At 37.6% G+C, this 23567-nt stretch overlaps 1 protein-coding gene across 3 annotated transcripts in view; it reads right to left on the bottom strand.

The window, feature by feature from the left end:
- The window catches only part of TPRG1 (tumor protein p63 regulated 1), a 177237-nt gene that overhangs the window by 87809 nt on the left and 65861 nt on the right, over nt 1-23567 (bottom strand). For all 3 annotated transcript variants that reach the window (XR_011487246.1, XR_011487245.1, XM_070466246.1), the window contains exon 4: nt 11249-11425. Coding sequence is in view for 1 of the 3 variants with exons in the window: in XM_070466246.1 (XP_070322347.1) it covers nt 11249-11425 (177 nt within the window). In the remaining 2 variants the exon portion in view is untranslated. The remainder of the gene's footprint in view (nt 1-11248; nt 11426-23567) is intronic.

Genomic DNA, 23567 nt, shown 5'->3' on the forward strand with positions numbered 1-23567 from the left:
AACAATTATAAATATATATGCACCCAACAGAGGAGCACCACAATATTTACGGCAAACGCTAACGAGTATGAAAGAGGAAATTAATAGTAACACAATAATAGTGGGAGACTTTAATACCCCACTCACAACTATGGATAGATCAACTAAACAGAAAATTAACAAGGAAACACAAACCTTAAATGACACAGTGGACCAGCTAGACCTAATTGATATCTATGGGACATTTCACCCCCAAACAATCAACTTCACCTTTTTCTCAAGTGCACATGGAACCTTCTCCAGAATAGATCACATCCTGGGCCATAAATCTGGTCTTAGAAAATGCAAAAAAATTGAAATCATTCCAGTCATCTTTTCTGAACACAGGGACAGTAAGATTAGATCTCAATTACAGGAAAAAAATTGTTAAAAATTCAAACATATGGAGGCTAAATAACACGCTTCTGAATAACCAACAAATCATAGAAGAAATCAAAATATGCATAGAAATGAATGAAAATGAAAACACAACAACCCAAAACCTATGGGACACTGTAAAAGCAGTGCTAAGGGGAAGGTTCATAGCATTACAGGCTTACATCAAGAAAAAAGAAAAAAAAAACAAGAAAAAAGCCAAATAAATAACCTAACTCTACACCTAAAGCAATTAGAGAAGGAAGAAATAAAGAACCCAGGGTTAGTAGAAGGAAAGAAATCTTAAAAATTAGGGCAGAAATAAATGCAAAGGAAACGAAAGAGACCATAGCAAAAATCAACAAAGCTAAAAGCTGGTTTTTTGAAAAAATAAACAAAATTGACAAACCATTAGCAAGACATTAAGAAACAAAGGGAGAAGAACCAAATTAACAAAATTAGAAATGAAAATGGAGAGATCACAACAGACAACACTGAAATATAAAGGATCATAAGAGACTTCTACCAGCAGCTCTATGCCAATAAAATGGACAACTTGGATGAAATGGACAAGTTCTTAGAAAAGTATAACTTTCAAAAACTGAACCAGGAAAAAATAGAAGATCTTAACAGAGCCATTACGAGCAAGGAAATCGAAACTGTAATTAGAAATCTCCCAACAAACAAAAGCCCAGGACCAGATGGCTTCACAGCTGAATTCTACCAAAAATTTAGAGAAGAGCTAACACCTATCTTACTCAAAATCTTCCAGAAAATTCCAGAAGAAGGTAAACTTCCAAACTCATTCTATGAGGCCACCATCACCCTAATTCCAAAACCAGACAAAGATGCCACAAAAAAAGAAAACTACAGGCCAATATACTGATGAACATAGATGCAAAAATCCTTAACAAAATTCTAGCAAACAGAATCCAACAACATATTAAAAAAATCATACACCATGACCAAGTGGGCTTTATCCCAGGAATGCAAGGATTCTTTAATATCCGCAAGTCAATCAATGTAATACACCACATTAACAAATTGAAAGATAAAAACCATATGATTATCTCAATAGATGCAGAAAAAGCCTTTGACAAAATTCAACACTCATTTATGATTAAAACTCTCCAGAAAGCAGGAATAGAAGGAACATACCTCAACATAATAAAAGCTATATATGACAAACCCACAGCAAGCATCACCCTCAATGGTGAAAAATTGAAAGCATTTCCCCTGAAATCAGGAACAAGACAAGGGTGCCCACTCTCACCACTACTATTCAACATAGTGTTGGAAGTTTTGGCCACAGCAATCAGAGCAGAAAAAGAAGTAAAAGGAATCCAGATAGGAAAAGAAGAAGTGAAACTCTCGCTGTTTGTAGATGACATGATCCTTTACATAGAAAACCCTAAAGACTCTACCAGAAAATTACTAGAGCTAATCAATGAATATAGTAAAGTTGCAGGATATAAAATTAACACACAGAAATCCCTTGCATTCCTATACACTAACAATGAAAAAACAGAAAGAGAAATTAAGGAAACAATACCATTCACCATTGCAACAAAAAGAATAAAATACTTAGGAGTATATCTACCTAAAGAAACAAAAGACCTATACATAGAAAACTATAAAACACTGATGAAAGAAATCAAAGAGGACACAAACAGATGGAGAAACATACCGTGTTCATGGATTGGAAGAATCAATATTGTCAAAATGGCTATACTACCCAAAGCAATCTATAGATTCAATGCAATCCCTATCAAACTACCAATGGTATTTTTCACAGAACTAGAACAAATAATTTCACAATTTGTATAGAAATACAAAAAACCTCGAATAGCCAAAGTAATCCTGAGAAAGAAGAATGGAACTGGAGGAATCAACCTGCCTGACTTCAGACTCTACTACAAAGCCACAGTCATCAAGACAGTATGGTACTGGCACAAAGACAGAAATATAGATCAATGGAACAGAATAGAAAGCCCAGAGATAAATCCATGAACCTACGGACACCTTATCTTCGACAAAGGAGGCAAGGATATACAATGGAAAAAAGACAACCTCTTTAACAAGTGGTGCTGGGAAAACTGGTCAACCACTTCTAAAAGAATGAAACTAGAACACTTTCTAACACCATACACAAAAATAAACTCAAAATGGATTAAAGATCTAAATGTAAGACCAGAAACTATAAAACTCCTAGAGGAGAACATAGGCAAAACACTCTCTGACATAAATCACAGCAGGATCCTCTATGACCCACATCCCAGAATATTGGAAATAAAAGCAAAATAAACAAATGGGACCTAATGAAACTTAAAAGCTTTTGCGCGACAAAGGAAACTGTAAGTGAGGTGAAAAGACAGCCCTCAGGTTGGGAGAAAATAATAGCAAATGAAGCAACAGACAGAGGATTAGTCTCAAAAATATACAAGCAACTCCTGAAGCTCAATTCCAGAAAAATAAATGACCCAATCAAAAAATGGGCCAAAGAACTAAACAGACATTTCTCCAAAGAAGACATACAGATGGCTAACAAACACATGAAAAGATGTTCAACATCACTCATTTTCAGAGAAATGCAAATCAAAACCACAATGAGGTACCATTACACACCAGTCAGGATGGCTGCTATCCAAAAGTCTACAAGCAATAAATGCTGGAGAGGGTGTGGAGAAAAGGGAACCCTCTTACACTGTTGGTGGGAATGCAAACTAGTACAGCCACTATGGAAAACAGTGTGGAGATTTCTTAAAAAACTGGAAATAGAACTGCCATATGACCGAGCAATACCACTTCTGGGCATACACACTGAGGAAACCAGATATGCAAGAGACACGTACACCCCAATGTTCATCGCAGCACTGTTTATAATAGCCAGGATATGGAAGCAACCTAGATGCCCATCAGCAGACGAATGGATAAGGAAGCTGTGGTACATATACACCATGGAATATTACTCAGCTGTTAAAAAGAATTCATTGGAATCAGTTCTAATGAGATGGATGAAACTGGAGCCCATTATACAGAGTGAAGTAAGCCAGAAAGATAAAGAACATTACGGCATACTAACACATACATATGGAATTTAGAAAGATGGTAATGATAACCCTATATGCAAAACAGAAAAAGAAACACAGATGTACAGAACAGACTTTTGGACTCTGTGGGAGAAGGCGAGGGTGGGATGTTTCGAAAGAACAGTATGTATATTATCTATAGTGAAACAGATCACCAGCCCAGGTGGGATGCATGAGACAAGTGCTTGGGCCTGGTGCACTGGGAAGACCCAGAGGAATCGGGTGGAGAGGGAGGTGGGAGGGGGGATTGGGATGGGAATACATGTAACTCCATGGCTGATTCATTTCAATGTATGACAAAACCCACTGAAATGTTGTGAAGTAATTAGCCTCCAACTAATAAAAATAAATGAAAAAAAAAAAAAAAACCACACATCGAAAAATAAACCCCAAAAATTTTAAGTAAAAAATCAGACAGAAATATATGAAGAAAATTCAAACAAAATGTTCATAAGCTTCACTATACTCAGCAGACAAGATCATATACAAGGAAAAAATTAAAGAAAATAAACTTTATAATGAAAAGATTGTAATCTAAAATAAGGATTCAACATCTATAAATGGTCGTACATCAAACAAGACAAGACAAACATTCATAATATAAAGACACAAAAGAAAAACACAAAAAAGAAGAAGACTTGTAATCAAGGAAAATTTAATTCCTCCTCAGTCTATGATAGATCAAGTGGCCAAAAAATTTGACCAATAAATAATAGGCAAAGACAGACAAAACACAAATAGTATAATGATAATGTATATATAAGAGCAATTTATCAAATTCTACACACAAAAAAGGAGAGACTGCACACTCAAGTGTTTATGAAATGTTGATATAAATTAAGTATTGAAATGTAAAAATATTTAGTAAATCCCAAAGAGTAGAAATAATAGAGAAGACATTTTCTAAACAGTGTAATGAAACTGGGAATTTATAGCATAACTCAAGGGAGTAGGCACATGATAATAAAACTTCTGAAAGTTAAAGATCAAGGGAACATTTGAAAGCATTTAGAGAATATACAGAGCAATAGTAGTTCAAATGATAGTGGATTTCTCTTCAGAAATTATGGAGGCCAGAAGACAGTGGAACATCTTAAGAAAGCTGAAAGAAAAAAATGTCAAATCAGAATCCTCTAACTAAAGAAAATACTCCTGAAGAATAAAGGCTAAAAAAGATTCTCCCCACCCCTTAAAAAATAAGAAATTTTTTCATAGTAAATTACATTACAAAGAAATGCTAAAAATTAATTTTTCATGTATAAGTAAAATGACATCAAAGAGAAACTTGAATCTTCTGGAACAAATTAAGAGCATAAGAACTGAAAACATGCATAAATATAAAAGATAATTTTGTTTTCTAATTTCTTTGAAATACACATGATTTCTTAAAGCAAAATTTATAGTATTATCCTTTGGGGTTTGAAATGCAATAAAAGTAACATGCATGAGAACTGCAACATAAAAGGCAGTGAGGAAGGGATAAAGAAGTAAAAAATAGAAGAGGGAAACTGAAAACAAGTTAAGGTAGCCTTAGCTTCAATCATGTCAAAATTACATAAAATGTGAAGGGACTAAACACTCCAGTTAAAAGGCAGAGACCATCAGAACAGATTAAAAGTATGATACAACTTTGTGGTCTCAAAAAGAAAAGCATTCTAAATATGTAGAGAAAGAAAATAAATGCAAAAATATATACTAAGAAAAAATAAGTATAAAGTTATAGTGCCTATAATAATAAGAGATATAAAGTAGAGTACTAGAGAGAATATTGCCAGAGATAGAAAATAACATTTCATAATTAAAACAGGCTCAATTCATCAAAAAGACATACCAATCATTAATATGTATTAATCTAACACAGACTCTTAAAATACATGAAGCAAAAACAAATTAAATTAAATTAAAGAAACAAGAGACAATCCCACAATAAGAGCAGATTTTAACGCTCTTCTTTCAGTTCAGTTCAGTCACTCAGTTGTGTCCAACCCAGTGCGACCCCATGAATTGCAGCATGTCAGGCCTCCCTGTCCATCACCAACTCCCAGAGTTTACTCAAACTCATGTTCAATGAGTGGTGAAGCCATCCAACCATTTCTTCCTCTGTCATCCCCTTCTCCTCCCACCTTCAATCTTTCCCAGCATCAGGGTCTTTTCAAATGAGTCAACTCTTCGCATGAGGTGGCCAAAGAATTGGAGTTTCAGCTTCAACATCAGTTCTTCCAAAGAACACCCAGGACTGATCTCCTTTAAGATGGACTGGTTGGATCTCCTTGCAGAGAGTCCAAGAGACTCTCAAGAGTCTTTTCCAACACCACAGTTCAAAAGCATCAATTCTTCGGTGCTCAGCTTTCTTTATAGTCCAACTCTCACATCCATACATGACTGCTGGAAAAACCATAGCCTTGACTAGATGGACCTTTGTTGGCAAAGTAATATCTCTGCTTTTTAATATGCTGTCTAGGTGGGTCATAGCTTTTCTTCCAAGGAGTAAGTGTCTTTTAATTTCATGGCTGTAGTCACCATCTGCAGTGATTTCGGAGACCAAAAAAATAAAGTCTGCCAGTGTTTCTACTGTTTCCCCATCTATTTTCCATGAAGTGATGGGACCAGATGCCATGATCTTAGTTTTCTGAACATTGAGCTTTAAGCCAACTTTTTCACTCTCCTCTTTCACTTTCAAGAGGTTCTTTAGTTCTTGTTCGCTTTCTGCCATAAGAGGTGGTGTCATCTGCATATCTGAGGTTATTGGTATTTCTCTTGGCAACCTTGATTCCAGTTTGTGCTTCATCCAGCCCAGTGTCTCTCATGATGTACTCTGCATATAAGTCAAATAACCAGGGTGACAATATACAGCCTTGATGTACTCCTTTCCCTATTTGGAACCAGTCTGTTGTTCCATGTCCAGTTCTAACTGTTGCTTCCCGACCTGCATACAGGTTTCTCAAGAGGCAGGTCAGGTGGTCTGGTTTTCCCATTTCTTGAAGAATTTTCCAGTTTGTGGTGATCCACATAGTCAAAGGCATTGGCATAGTCAATGAATCAGAGAGAGATGTTTTTCTGGAACTCTCTTGCTTTTTCCAGCAGATGTTGGCAATTTGATCTCTGGTTCCTCTGCCTTTTCTAAAACCACCTTGAACATCTGGAAGTTCATGGTTCACGTATATTTGAAGCCTGGCTTGAAGAATTTTGAGCATTACTTTGTGAGTGTGTGAGATCAGTGCAATTGTGCAGTAATTTGGCATTGCCTTTCTTAGGGATTTGAATGAGAACTGATCTTTTCCCGTCCTGGGCCACTGCTGAGTTCTCCAAATTTGCTGGCATATTGAGTGTAGCACTTTCACAGCATCATCTTTTAGGACTTAAATAGCTCAACTTGAATTCCATCACCTCCACTAACTTTGATGCTTCCTAAGGTCCACCTGACTTCACATTCCAGGATGTCTGGTTATGATTATCTGTGTCATGAAGATTTTTATTGTACAGTTCTTCTGTGTATTATTGCTTCCTCTTCTTAATATCTTCTACTTCTGCTAGGTTCATACCATTTCTGTCCTTTATTGAGCCCATCTTTGCATGAAATGTTCCCTTGGTATCTCTAATTTTCTTGATGAGATCTCTAGTCTTTCCCATTCTACTGTTTTCTTCTATTTCTTTGCACTGATCACTGAGGAAGGCTTTCTTATCTCTCCTTGCTATTCTTTGGACTCTGCTTTCAAATGGATATATCTTTCCTTTTCTCCTCTGCTTTTCACTTCTCTTCTTTTCACAGCTATTTGTAACGCCTCCTCAAACAGCCATTTAGCTTTTTTGCATTTCTTTTTCTTGGGGATGGTCTTGATCCCTGTACAGTTGTCTCCTGTACAATGTCACAAACCTTTGTCTATAGTTCATCATGCACTCTGTCTAGCAGATCTAGTCTGTTAAATCTATTTATCGCATCCACTGTATAATCATAAGGAATTTGATTTAGATCATACCTGAATGGTCTAGTCATTTTCCCTACTTTCTTCAGTTTAAGTCTGAATTTGGCAATAACACACTACAATGCATTTAAAAGGATTAAAGTCAAAGATACTGTGTTCTCTAAATTAAAATTCAATAATATTAAAATATCAATAAAAACTCAAAATATTTGGAAATTTGTCAATATGACTTCTAAAGTATCTGTGGGTCAAAGAAGAAATCACAAGAAAAATTAGAAAATATTTCTAACTGAATGATAGTATAAGCACAATATACCCAAATCTGTGAGCTGTAGTAAAAGCAGCTATTAGAAGGAAATTTATAGATTTAAATGCTCACATTATAAAAGAAGAAAAGCCTAAAATCAATGTTTCAGGGTTTCAAATTAAAAAGTTAAAAAATAAAGTAAACTGAAAGTAAGTAGAGGAAAAAATAAAATAGTAAAAATCAATTAGAAATCAAGCAGTCATAATTGGCAAAGTGAAAAGCATATTTTTATTAAAAGCAACAAAATCAATAGATTCTTTCACAGAAAGAAAACAGACACTGCAGATCACTGATATCAGGAAAGAAGACATTAAAGGGATAAGAATGGAATAGTAACAACTTTTTGCCTTTAAATGAAACACCTTAAACAACAAATTCCTGGAAAAATACAATTTGCCAAAATTACCAGAGAAGGAAAAATATGAGTAACTCAGTATTTATAAAACAAAGTCATTTAGTATCTAAAACTGTCCCACAGAGAAATCTCAGGCCCAGAAAACTTCCCTTGTAAATTTCAACAAACATTCAGGGAAGAGATAATACCACTTATACATAAAGTCTTATAGAAAATAGAAGAGAAGAGAACACTTTCCAACTTCTTTTATGGGACCAGCATAACCGAAATACTCTGCAAAGACATTACAAAAGAATGAAAATAATAGACTAATATCCTCATGAACATAGACACAAAACTCCTTAATAAAATATTAGCAAACTGAATTCAACAACATATAGAAAGGATCACACACTATAACTAAATGTGTTTATCTTATGACTAAATTGTTGATATAATATTTGAAAATACTATTAACAACAGAATTTTTTAAATTAAGTAAGCTCATGGAGAAATAAATATGCCTAAATAAACAAATTATTTAAAAAAGAAGACTAATAAGATGGGAGTAACTCTAGCAGATATTAAAATGGCAATAAATTCCTTTAATAATTAAAAAGCATTTTGCACTCTAATAAAGAAATAAGTGAAATGGGTAACTCAGAATAAACACAAATACACATGGTAAAATACAATATTTATTGATAAAGGGGAGAATTGAATAAATGATATTGAGAAATCTAGTCTGCCATCTGGATAAAGAAATAAAGTTGATGGCTTATCTTTTTCCATACTTAAGATAAATTCCAGATGAAACATAAATTTAAGTATTTTTAAAAGTAAAATTCCTTGGTGGTCCAGTAGCTAAGATTCCATGTTCTCAATACAGGGAGCCCAAGTCTGAACCCTGGTAATGGAAATAGATCCTATATGCCACAACTAGAGATCTCACATGCCACAGTGAAGATCGAAGATCCTGCATGCCTCAACTAAATAAATAAACAAATAAATATTTTCAAAAAAATTTATAAAAACACTAGAAGAAAACTTGGAAATATATTTTGTAATTTCGTTGGTAGAGAAAACCTTTCTCAGAAAGAAACTTAGAAACTTACCTAAAACTCAAAGACAGTAAATACGGCATTAGAAAGTTAAAAGAAATATGATAAATGGGAAAAAATGTTGCAATAATATATGGCATAAACAGGACCAAGTTCCTTCATATATTAAGATCTCTTATAAATCAATTTAAAAAGATCAATGTTTCAATAGAAAAAAAAATACATAGTATGGCCAAAAATAGGCAGTTCACAGAAATATAGATAAGAATACTTTCTAACATAAGAAAAACACCCTCAACTTCCTTCAAATTCTAGTGATGGAAATTAAAATAAAAATATTTTTCTTCATCTCACTGACTAAGAAAGAGTTTCATAAAACACAATCTTGTTGAGGGTACATGAGAAAGGATTAATACTTATGGGAGCATAACCAGCTGCCATCTGTTTAGAAGGCAATTCAGCAGCATCTATCATTAAAATTCACAGGACTTTTGTCCTCATATTTCCACTTGTGGAAATTTACATTGCAAATATATTTGCATACTTATGCAAAGTCCTATTGTTGTTGTTGTTATCAGACTCTTTGAGATCACACAGACTGTAACCCACCAGGCTCCTTTGTCCATGAGTACTGGAGTGGGTTGCCACTTTCTTCTTCAGGAGATCTTCCCAACCCAGGGATCAAAACCTTGTTTCCTGCATTGGCAGGCAGGTTCTTTACTACTGAGCCACTAGCGAAGCCCATTGCTTTGCTTTTAGTAGAAAAGATTAAATGCCCATTAATATGGGGCTCGGTAAATAGATTAGATTTGAATATTCTGCAATATTAAAAAGACTGAAGTTAATCTTTCCATGATTATATAATAGTGTCTCCAAGGTATATTTTTGGGTGAAATAGCTTGAAGCAAAGCATTTTATGGTATGTGTACCCACTGTAAAATAATTTGTGATAAATATTTGCATTGATAAATATTATAAATATATAAAAACATACATATGTTCACAAAAGACAATTTTATCCTTATATATTTACAGTCTATTTTTCAAAGGGAAAAAAAACATGAAACTGTTGATTATCTCCTATGGAGATAATTCTGGAAAACTTAAGGTTTGGGATAGGAGAGAGATGCTGACAGTAACTAATTTTTGTGATATTAAATATATGTTTACAATGTGCATATGATATTGAAAAACCCACCAGTTCAAAAAGTTAGTGAACTGAATCAATTGTTTCTAGCATCCATGAAAAGAAGAAATAAAAAATAGGTCTTTAGTATGGTATGCTTTATGAAAAGAAAACCAATCACTTGATCAACCTATGCTTTTTTTCAGAATTTTAGATTTTTCAGTTCTTACTATATACTATGCCCAATACCAGGTACTAAAAGAACAACAACAACAATAATCAAAGATACCTGCCCTCAATGAGCTTACAGTTCAGAGGAAGATGGCTATCCTCTGGCTCAGACTTAAAATGTCGAAGAAACTTCTGAGCCCATCTCAAGAATTTACTCAGTTCAGCAATCCTCTGCCATAAAACTCATCAGGTGTCCTGGTAATTGTCAATATCTCCAAGATAGCTGGCGTCCCCTCCACTAAATCTCTAAAGAGACTTCTTTCAAGAAGTGCTATTAGCTCTCATGGGTTCTGTCCATTACACTTTAGAGAATAATTTAATTTCCTAGAGGCATTTCACTTTTTCCCACCTTCATTTCTTTGACTTCTCTCTTCCTTCTGCTTGACATACTCTTAAGCTTTTGTTCTTCTGTGACTGACTCCTACCCCAAGTCAAACATTGCCTCAAGTGCTTCTCCAGGAAAGCTTCTCTGATCTCTGTCATATGAATTAGGTTAGTAACATTTCTTCCATGTTCCCGCAGCTCTTTCCACTTTACATTCAACCATTCACTTGTCAGGTACTCATATTAAAGTACTATGTAAATTGTGAAATGTTAAAAATTGTATCTATGAATATCTGACATAGAGTAGGAACTCAGGATTGTTTGATAAATTCAACTACAGCTTCCCCGTTCTCCCCTGATTTCTCCCAGGTTACAGTACTGAACTGAACTTTGTGATTGCTTTCCCTGCATGCCCCAGCCCCACTGCACCATTTTCCCAAGTCTAGGACCTCACACTCACTTGTCCAGTGACATCGCAGGGAAGGAAAACTTGCCCAGGCAAATGCGATAGACAGCACTCAGGGGAATCCATTTCAACTGCACACAGCAAAGCATGATGAAGTCATATTTGCAAATTAAGAGAGTCTTGTCTGTGATCAGCAAAATCCTCTCCTTCTCATTGTTCCAGTGGTCTATCCTGTAAAAATGACCACAGAGAAGAAAAGTCGATGGCATAATCTTTCCAAATTAATCGTCTTCACTGAAACATCTCTACCAACACAAAAAAATGATGAGGTTTATCACCTTGGAAGAAAGAGGAGCTGAAGAAAGTCATCCTCTTTCTCGTTCTGGCCTCATGACCAAGGAAGGAGGGAGGGAGAGGATCACAGGAAAATGTTTTATGCCCACAGAGCTCAGAGATGATTATCATTGACAGGTTCCATCAGGGCAATAGCAAGATGGTATCACATTGGCAATCAACTGATTCATGCTCCTCCACATCTTCCCAGTTCTCTAGAAAACCTTCATGGAGCCCATCTTTCTCAAAGGACATGAAAAATATCTCGTAATTTCAACTTAATCTGGACAACTAAGTGTTGGTTTATGCTAATCTTCAAAGGTCAAATTGCTGAATGAAGATAAAATGGAGACTTGAATATAGGTTCACTGACCCCAGCCCAAGTTATTCTATTATACTGAGCTCATTTTCTCATTTTCCTGTGTGAAATGAGTGAAATATGATTCTTAACCAAAGACAAAGCAGACACTAGGTAAGTGTTTACTGAGTTGATTTGCTTCAGATTTCAGAGTCTTTCAGGGTATGCAACGAAATTTTCTGAGAGTTAAGAATCTATTCAACAGAGAGAACAGGAAAAAGTGAAAGCCATGGCTTCTGATTTTAAAAAAGTGAGCATGGTCTGAAAGTCCTCTCATCCACAGTATTTGCTGTCTGTCTGCTGCAGCCTTTGTATATATCACTGCATGATGACTTGTATTATAACTTTTTCAGTGCATATTTTGTCTCCCTCAGAAACTGGAAAGGATGATTGGGCTTCCTTGGTGGCTCAGATGTTAAAGAATCTGCCTGAAATGCAAGAGACCCAGGTTCAATCCCTACGTCGGGAAGGTCCCCTGGAGAATGGAATGGCTACTCACTCCAGTATTTTTGCTTGGAGAATTCCACAGAGAAGCCTGGCAAGCTACAGGTCATGGGGTCACAAAGAGTCAGACACAGATGAGCAACTGACACTTTCATTTTACTTTCAAGAGTCTGAAAAGAATGATTTGTGGCTGATACATATCTGAATTCCCACTACAAATCATCAATCTAATGTAAAGATTAAGACTGGTCACCCTGTTCCCATCCATTCTCACACTGAACCTCAGTGCTATTCTTAAAATACAAAAGGACTGATGTTACTTCCCTGTTGACTTTATTAAATGGCACCCTTTCAGTTTCAGGATCAAATCCAATGGTCTGGCATCTGCCCAGCACCATCTCACAGCAGGCTGAGAAAACTCGGTGTCCAAGTCATGGCTTGAATGCCTCATTCAAAGATTTCTTCAACTCCTGTGTGAACTTGTATCCCCATTACATTTTTCAAAGCATTCTGATCCATTTCCGTTTTCAGCTCTTACCATCATTTGTAAGAAGGAATGATACGTAAGAGGTTTAGTAACTGATACCGTGTGAGCCTTGATAAGTCAGAATGGACATCGAAGTACAGAGGCTAGGGCAATTCCAGTGATTCTGGTCTAAGAATCATCCCTACGTGTGTGTGTGTGCACGCACGCATGCACACACACACACACACACACTCCATGAGGGTAGAGCCTGTACAAGGCTATTTAATCTGTTCCTGTCAAATAGCCTACAATAAATAAATATCTGTTTTGATAACTGATTGCCAATCGTAAGTCTTTTGGAGGCCTTTAGGTTGGCTGAGTGTGGGTGTGAAAACAACCAGCTCTGCTAGTGACAGACCTTGTAAGATTGGACATTGAGCCTGTCTGTAGTTTGCATTCCTTGTCTGTGAAATGGAGACAGTACCAGTACTCATCTTATAAGTTTGGGGAGAGGATTCAGGGACAAACTTCTCAATCAGTGGTTTGTAAAGGAGCTGTTACTATCTTTGGCAGGGAAACAGCAAACCACTGCAGTATTCTTGCCTGGGGAATTTCATGAACAGAGGAGGCTGGCAGGCTACAGTCCATGGGGTCACAAAGAGTTGGACACAACTGAACGACTTACACACTTAAGTGACTAGGTGACCTTGGGTAACCCAATATATGCCCTTCCTCAATATAGTTCAAAGACAGGCAAGACAAAGTTAGGATTTAAATCAATGGGAGGAGGAGCAGAAGAATACATGAAGAAGAGAAAAGGGGAACTGAAGGAGGAAGAAATATTGAGAAACAGACATAGAAAAAGAACCATGAGGCTGTGGCCTTATTATATTCTGGTCATTATGCACGTACAAGTGTTAGCTTTGCAACTCCCTACCTCCCTTGGAAGAAGGTCACACCTACAGTCATTCAACTAGAATATGGAGATAGAGTTAGCACTGGAGAGTCAAGAGATCTGGTTTAAATCTTGGTCCTATGGCTTCCATCCACTCCAACGATGTTGCAAGACTCTACTCCACCAAATGAAGAGAGAATTCTCGATAATCTGTTTAACACTCTGTCTTAGGCAGAAAAAGATGAGGATTCTGAAACGTTTTATCAGCTATCTACATAAATTTCTCTAAATAGATTGTATCTACTTAGCAGCAAGTTATAAGCTGTGCCTAATAAACCAGGCTTGTTTTTAGTCTAAAATATCCTCAGATTTTGGTTGAAGGTTTTACTGAAAATGTCAGCACTCCATAATGAGGTTTATTTTAAAAGGTAAAGGATGGATTCAGGGGGGAAAAAAGAGTTCTTTTTAGGAACATGGAGTGCTCTGCTGTGACACAGACTCTGCATAATTTTCATGTCGGGAAAGTCGGAATCCAAGTAAACACACAGGCTTATAAATAGTTTGGGGCCACCATCTCTAGCTTCTGGGTGGTATATTTACTTATTTAGACTTCAATCACACCTTTTCTTCCCAAAGAACTCTTGGAGAAAACACTGAATTTTATATTACTAGTATTAATGTAATTTAAGTTTGGTGGTAATATTCAAAACAAATATAGGCATAAGAATATCAATAATGATTCTGTGCAACTTGTGGAGGATCACAAAGCCCTTGAATATCAATGCTTTTGTTTAATCTTCCCAACAATCCTTTGGACTAGATGCTATTAGCTTCATTTTAAAGATAAAAATACGAAGGTCCAGAGACCATTACAATAAATGACTTGCCCAATGCTTTACACAGAGCAAACAGTAGTCCAAGGACCTGAAATAAGTATGGAGACAGCAAATCCAGGCATAGTGTTAGCTTTCTCCCTGGGACCACAAACACTTAAATAAAAGACTTTTCAGCATGGTGTACAAGTGTGGTAAAAGCCACCTCTGGAAGGAGCTGATGTGATGGTCTATGCCCATCCTGGAATCATTGTCTCTGTGAAACAGCATCCATGACCATCCTCTCCAAAGCTTGACCTCTTTCAGCATTCTCTATCTTAGAGGGAAATCCTCCTTAAAGACTCCTAAGAAAGACTTAGGAGTCTTTTTTCTCTCATTTCTTCTCCTCACATGCTAAGTCCTAAACATTCTACTTCTCAAATAGCTCTCAAAACTGCTCACTTCTCTCCATCCTGACTTTCAACAATCTAATCCAGTCTTCCCACATCTCCTGCCTGGACCACTGCAGTCACCTTCTCACTGGGCTTGGGCTATGAGCCACCTGGACGTGGTTTATCTACACATTTTAGTTCCTTCCCAGCCTCATCATGATACTGCAATGAAGTAGACCAGTTTGAGAATAAATTTGGTCCCTACCTCCCAACTCTGGGTTCAAGTACTTCAATATCTCTCCATGGTTCTTAGGAGAAATGACACACACACACACAAAAAAAAAATCACCTAGTCTGAGGTTCTGCAGAGTTGGATGTTACCTATTTCTTCAATGCTATTTCAGGCCAAGTCTCTGCACTCTTTTCTCCGGGATCTTTTTTTAGTTTCTAGGACTCACCATGCCTAGCCCTACTGAAGGGACTTGGCCTGTGTTATTACCTCTGCCAGCCACGTTGTTCCTGATCTTCTTTACCTACTTAAGTCCTACAGTGCTGAGCTCAATTACTCCTTACTCTGGCAAGCTTTCCCACCTCCACGACCACTTCTCCTGTTTCTAATACGTACTTTCATAAACTTCACGTCTCTCCTCCACAGTACTTACCCCAGATGCAATTTTATAGTTATTTCTGTGATTATGTAATTAATGTCAGTCTCCTCTCCTATCCTGTAAACATCATAAAGTCAGGTCTTATCATTATGTCTCCAAGGTAGTAGGTTCCCCCAAAATAGTTCTGAAATGAATTAGTAAAGAAGTAGCAATTCCTTGAGAGGGGAGCATTGAAACATATACATTCCCCTGTGTAAAACAGATAACCACTGGGAATTTGCTGTATGACACAGCAGCTCAACCGAGTGTCCTGTGACAACCTAGAGGGGTAGGATGGAGTGGGAGGTGGGAGGGAGGTTCAAGAGGGGGCACACATGTATATACCTATGTCTTATTCATGTTGATGTATGGCAGAAACCAACACACTATTGTAAAGCAATTATCCTCCAATAAAAAATAAATAATTATTTTGAAAGAATTATTAGTTCTTATGTAGTGCAACCTACAAGCTTTGCCTCATGCTTCTTGAAGAATCTTATCCTTTGGTTTGCACATTGAAATAATCCCCCATAAAATAGCACATTGCCAAAAAATAAATAAATAAACCAGTAACATTGGGAAAATGTTCATACCAAAAGAATGAGGAAGGGCAGGATACAAAATAGTACCTTCAGTGTACTTCCAATTTTGTAACAATGATGACAAAAAAATTTGTACATCAGAATGTGAACACTGATCATTTCTGAGTGGTAGGATTTCAAGTGACTTTTGTTTCTTCTCATGCTTTCATTGATGATAATGATGAAAATCACTCAGTTGTGTCCAACTCTTTGCAACCCCTTGGACTATAGCCTGCCAGGCTCCTTTGTCCACGGAATTCTCTAGGCAAGAATACTGGAGTGGGTAGCCATTCCCTTCTCCAGAGGATCTTCCTGACCCAAGGATTGAACCTGGGTCCCCTGCATTGCAGGTGGATTTTTTTACTGCCTGAGCCGCCAGGGAGGCCCCATGCTTTCATTAATCAAAGTTAAATTTTTATGATAAACATTCTACTCATATGATAAAAGAGATATATGCTTCCAATTTTCACTGAAATATAGTTGATTTGCAATGTTGTGTTAGTTTCAGGTATACAGCAAAGTGATTCAGCCATACACACACACACACACACACACATATATATATATATATATTTTTTTTTTTTTTACATTCTCCTCCATCATAAGTTACCACAAGATATTGAGTGTAGTTCCCTGAGCTACACAGCAGGTCTCTGTTGACTATTCATTTTGTATACAGTAGTATGCGTATTTTAATCCCAAACTCTTAACTTATCCCCTTGCCACTATCCTCTTTTGTAACCGTAAGTTTGTTTTTTATGTCTGTGACCCTATTTCTGTTTTGTAAGTAAGTTCATTTTTATCACCTTTTTAGATTCCACATATAAGTGATATCATCTGATATTTGTCTTTCTCTGTCTGATTTGCTTCACTTACTGACATCTCTAGGTCTCATGACAATTTCTAGGTCCATCCATGTGCTAGAAATGGCATTATCTCATTTGTGTGTGTGTGTGGCTGAGTATTTTTAAGATATTTTTTAAAAATAAGTAAAAATCACCTATCCTTCAAGTTTCCATATTAAATTCTGCTGTTTAATGGTGCTTTCCCCTCAGTTTCCTCACCTTCAGTAGATGTCATCTCTCTCGTGGTGCTAGTGGTAAAGAACACACCTGTCAATGCAGGAGACATAAGAAATGAGGGTTCAATCCCTGGGTTGGGAAGATCCCCAGGAGAAGGAAAAGGCAACCTACATCAGTATTCTCGCCTGGAGAATCCCCTGGACAGAGAAGCCTGGCAGGCTACAGTCCATAGGGTCGCAAAGAGTCACACACACACTCTTTAAATACACACAAGCATTTAGCAGCGTCTCAGTTGTGGCCTTAGTCACAGTTTTCTGTACTTGTCTTTCCGTTTTCCCCAGACTTGATGGGAGACCCTTGGTGTAGACACAGTGACTGAGCCCTGTCTGGGTTCCCTCACTGGGCCCAGCACAGAGCCAAGGAGAGAGCAAAGTCTTAGCAAATGAGCAGAATGTGGAATAAAAAGCTAGAATCATAAGATCCCTCCCATCGGTGATGGGAGCCTGTCTCTGCTGGCAGTGGATTGGCCACATCCTCCCACCACCGCTGTTCCTCGGCACTAGCTGCATTTTCCTTCTGCCGGGGAAGGGGCCCAGGCTTCACGGAAACAGATCCTAGCTGCTCCGGGAGATTTGCCGTTTCCTGGGACTACAACAGTTTGGCCAGAAGAGGGCAACAGCGAGCCAGCAATGAGAGGCAGGACCTCCTGAGCAAGCTTCTGGGACACCCACCCCGTTACTCAACCCATCCCAGATGCCTTGCCGCTGGCTCCAGCCCTGTGCCTAACAATACCCTCAGCAGCTCTTTCAGGGCTGTCAGATCAATTTGTTATTTGGAAAAGAGCTTTCTCCCTAAAATATTTTTTTATATTATTCCCTCAAACACATATAATATGCACACACACTCTTATACACACACACACACACACACACACACACACACACACACACCCCACTCATTAGAGACATCTTCCCAGATATTGAATAGAGTGATTGTACCTGATTTATAAATCAATCTTTCCTGTGTAACTTCCAGCCTCTTAGCATAACCAGCCCTTGAAAGAGGAAGACAGCATCTTGGCTAGTCAGGGATCAGCAACTCAGAAGGAAAACACTAAATCATTCATTCTACACATATTCCCTAGCACCCACTGGGGTTCCAGGCCCTGAAGAGAATCCAATTTGGGTTTGCTATTCAAACACAAACAGTTGAAAAATGCATGGCATTGAAGCAAAGCAATTTCCCTCCCCCTGAGTTAAGTGAAGTCTTATAAAACCTTTAGCTAAATAACCCACATGCAATTCTTTCAATCATTTGGTTACTCTCTCCCCAGGCCTCTCCAATTTGTTTAAAATAGGGGACCCTCCAAGTAAACACAGTATTCTAATAAAAACCCGATGTCCACAAACCTTCTCTGTTCCCTTCCCCTGACTTGACTTCCTGTGGTTCATTTTTTCCCACTATCCCATGCAGCCAGTCATGAACCAGGCCCTGTGCTTAGCTACGGGGAATACTGAGAAAAGCATTCAGCTCTTAAAGAATACACAGTTCTCCACAATGTCGGGGGAGACGGGGAAATTGCCTAAGGAAGAGTTCATATGCTGTGAGGAGACTGGACAATGAGAAGACAAGTCCACAGACTCAGGTGTCTGGATTTTCAGCCCATTGTCCATGGGGATGAGGAGAAGGAGCCTCAGGCATCTATTTGATGCCCTGAAGGAAGACTCTCTTATCAACTTTTCATTCCCTGCTTTTTAGTGAAGGTCTCAGTGCTGTAAAAACCACAGGTTGCAAGGTAGGGATGATTTTCTGAAGGTGCACAGAAAAGGGTCTCAGGAATATTTAGTCATTTCTCCAATACATCTTTAACATGTGTCCACAATTTTTTTTCCCCCTGAGTAAGAAAAGTCCTACCATGAAATTTCATATTGCTCCAACTGATTTCTTCCCTGGTGGCTTCGTGGTAAAGACTCCGCCTGCCAATGCAGGAGGCTTGGGTTCAATCCCTGGTTCGGGAAGATCCCCTGGAGAAGGAAATGACAGCCACTCCAGTATTATTGCTTGGGAAATCCATGGACAGAGAAGCCTGGAGGGCTCTAGTCCGTGGGGTCGCAAAAGAGTCAGACACAACTTAGCAACTACAGAACAACAACCACACCAGTTGATTGCAGAAAAAGAGCAATGGTCAATGATTTTCCCAGAAAACAGAGTCCTAAAGATGGGATCCATCATGTTTTATGAAAAAATGAGGAAGCCAACATGACCAAGGCAAGGGGAACATGGAGGAGAGTGGAAGATTTAAGCAGAGGCCACATCACGTGCAGAAATGACCACAATTTCTTTGCAATTTGTGAATACTTCGCATTTCACCAGGTTTCCCTGGTAGCTCAGACAGTAAAGACTCTGCCTGCAATGCGGGAGACCTGGGTTCTATCTCTGGATTGGGAAGATCCTCTGGAGAAGAAAATGGCAACTCACTCCAATATTCTTGCCTGGAGAATCCCCACGGACAGAGGAGCCTGGCAGGCTACAGTCTGTGGGGTCACAAAGAGTCGGACATGATTGATTGACTAACCCTTTCACATTTAAATGGTTATTATCACCACTTTCCAGGTGGAGGAACCAAGCCCCAATAAAGTAATGTGCATCTAGTACCCATGATAGAGCCATCTGGTCCCAGCCCAGGCCACGTACATTTCATCTAGCTGCTTCTCCCACTTACGTTCCCTATAGCACGGGCAAATGTGCCCTCCCTAGCACAGGACAGTCAATAGGAGGATATTTTAAAAGTCACACAAAAGAGAAGACTCTGGGCACACCCCATCCTTCTCTCTTTCCCACACAAGGACTGAATAGCTGTTGAATAGCTCCGTCCTCCAGGGCACACCAGAGGCTAACAAGAGGCCCACCCCCTGGGGGGATTCTCTCCTCCCCTCCTCCCCTGAATCTACTTCAGGGGATTCACTTGATCCAAAGCCAAAGAAGCTGGCAGGAGAACAAGGACTAATTCTGAGGAGGCGGCAGAAAGGGAAAAACAGAGGGACAAGATACAACAGATGCTCACATTTTGCCACCTCCATTGTTTTATTCTTTTAAACGGGAGAGATATTTGCTTACTGTATGTATTATTATAGTTACATCTCCTTGGGTGCAGGAGACACAGCCCACATCAGGCAAGTCCAGGAAGAAGAGATGTGTTATAAAAATACTCTGAGGAATCCCACAGAAATTCAAGAACAGGAACCAGAGCACAGTTGGGCTTTAGGAAACCTGGAAAGTCACGAGGAATGAAATTTACTCCCTGGGGAGCTGTCTCATGATGTCTGTGTATCCTTCTACACACCTCATCTGTTTCCTCCTGATTAATGTGTTCCTGCTGCTCACTGTCAATGTTTTTTTATTTTTTTTCCTTTTTAGTTCTCCCTTGCCTGTGACCTTTAATTCTATCCTAAGTCCTGACTATACATGAATTTTCAGATCTGCTCTCATAACTAACTAGCTTCTGTAGCCCTAACTCTCCCAGTTCAGACTCTCAAGGCAAGGAGTTCTTTAGTTCAGGTCGTTCCTTTGGGTCCCACATCAGCTAACCAGTTTAGCTTCTATTTCTCCAATCAGCTCTGGCCGGGGGCTGAAGTTACGTAGGAGAAAATAGGAATTGCCAATGAGAAACATTTTATCCTTCTTTTCTAGAATTGGTTTAACTATTCTATTTCCTTTGTCTTTCCATAAAAACTTAAAATAGTTTTATTTATATTTACAAAAATCTTGCTAAGATTGAAAGGAATTATGCTGAACGTGTATGTCAAGTTTGTGGAGAACTGACATATTTACTATGTTGATCCTTTCAATCTATGGATATGGTATTTAGATCTTTGTTTCTTTCATCAGCATTTTGTAGCTTTCAGCATGTAAGTCTTATATATATTTTATTAGATTTACACTTAAATATTTTCCCTTTTTTTGAGTCATTATTAATGTTATTGTATTTTTATTTGTTTTTGCTCTAGTACATAGAAATAAAATTGATTTTTAATTTTTATAGAAATGGTTTTTATATGTTGACTGTATATCTTGCAAACTTACTAAACTCATCCATTAGTACTGGAAAATTTTTGGTAATTCTTTGGAATTTTCTTCATAGATTATTATGCCTTCTACAAAGAGGGACAATTTTTATTCCTTCCTATTGGACCTGTATGCTTTTTATTTCCTGTCTTGCTTTATTATGCTGGCTAGAACTTCCAGAACTATGTTAAATATTGGTAGTAAGAGTGGACACACCCATTTTGTTTCCAGTCTTAGGGAGGAAACATCTCTTTCCCAAAAGTGTGGTGTTAATTATAGATTTTATGCAGACTCTCTTTATCAAATTGAAAAGATTTCCCTCTGTTATTTATTTTTTACTGTTTTTGTCATGAATGAATGTGCTGAATTTTGTCAAATGCTTTTTTTGCATCAATTGATCTGATCATATGATATTTCTTCTTTAGCCTTTTAATATCATGGAGCACACTGATTAATTTTCTAATACAAAGCAACCTTGCATCCCTGGAATAACCCCACTTGATCATGGTATATGCTTATATTTTTTATATTGCTGATTTCTGTTTGCTAATGTTTTGTTAAGAATTTTTACATCTATATTCATGAGGGGTATTGGTCTGCAGTTTTATTTTTGTACTGTATCTGAATTTAGTATCAGGTTAAAACTGGCATCATAGAATGAACTGGGAAGTGTTCCTTTCTCTTCTATTTTCTTTAAAAGAAAGAAAAGTGAAAGTCACTCAGTCCTGTCCGACTCTTTGCAACCCCATGGACTATACAGTCCATGGAATTCTCCAGTCCAGAATACTGGAGTGGGTAGCCTTTCCCTTCTCCAGGGGATTATCCCAACCCAGGGATCAAACCCAGGTCTCCCAAATTGCAGACAGATTCTTCACCAGCTAAGCCGCCAGGGAAGCCCAAGAATACTGGAATGGGTAGCCTATCCCTTATCCATTGGATCTTGCCGACCCAGGAATCGAACTGGGGTCTCCTGTATTGCAGGGGGATTCTTTACCAACTGAGCTATGAGGAACACCCATTTTCTAGAAAAGATTATGTAAACTGGTGTTCATTCTTCTGTAAACATTTAATACAATTCTCCAGTGAGAATTAAACTACCTAGGCCTAGATATTTCTTTGGGGGAAGGTTTCAATTACAAATTTAGTTCCCTAATTGTTAAATTAAACATATATTTTGTCTTGGGTGAGTCATGGTGGTTTGTGTGTATTGAAGAAATGGTTCATTTCATCCAAGATGTCAAATTTATATGTGCAGAATTGTTAGCCATAATTCTTTATTATATCTCTGTTTTTTATCAGGTCTGTAGTGATACACCCTGTTTTATTCCAAATATTGATAATTTGTGTCTCCTTGTCTCCTTTTTAAAAATTTTCTTTGTCATTCTTGCTAGCAGTTTGTGAATTTTTTTAAACTTTCCAGAGAACCAGATTTTTGTTGATTGGGTCCTAGTATTATTCTAAATCTATGCTGAATTTCTGCTCATTTTTATATCAGTTATTGAAAAAGTGATCTCAAAGTCTCATGGATAATCATGGATTTTTCTATTTCTCCTTTCAGTTCTATCAGTTTTATTTCACATATTTTCCAGCTCTATTATTTGGTGCATACACATTTAAGATTGTTCTGTCTTCCTGGATGAAAGGATTGACCCTTTCATCATTATACAATTTTTCTCAATTTCCCTAGTAATTTGATTTGCTTGGAGGTCTTCATTTTTATAATTCACATAGCACATTTCAGAAGCCACAGTAATTCTTAAACTTGGTATTTCTTTCTATTGAACATATAGTGGAAGTAGAAGCTTTTTTCTTTTCGCATTGATTACTCTTCCTAGACCCAACCTACTTTCCCTACATCAGGGAATTTTGGGATAACCTAGGGGCCCCAGAGAGTGAAAACAATTTCCTCTTTGTGAATCAGGCAGCATTTTTATTCATAAAAGACTATAATAGTTGTTTGTATAACAGCTGTAAATGGATTGATATGTATGGACTGTAAATGGACTAAATGGATTGATAGCCTCCATATTAAGGTTGAGGTCTTATTTGTTTTCTTTACTAAAACACATATTGGCAGTCCCCTAAATAATTGAGACCAAGTTTAAAAAGAACCTCTTGATGAGGGTGAAAGAGGAGCATGAAAAAGCCAGCTTAAAACTCAACATTCAAAAAACAAAGATCACGGCATCTGGTCCCATCACTTCATGGCAAACAGATGGGAAAAAATTGGAAAAAGTGGTAGATTTTATTTTCTTGAGCTCCAAAATCACTGTGGAGGCTGACTGTAGCCACAAAACTAAAAGACATTTGTTCCTTGAAAGAAAAGCTATGACAAACCTAGACAGCATATTAAAAAGC

This window comes from Odocoileus virginianus, chromosome 4 (assembly GCF_023699985.2).
Source record: "Odocoileus virginianus isolate 20LAN1187 ecotype Illinois chromosome 4, Ovbor_1.2, whole genome shotgun sequence".
Taxonomy (NCBI): Eukaryota; Metazoa; Chordata; class Mammalia; order Artiodactyla; family Cervidae; genus Odocoileus; species Odocoileus virginianus.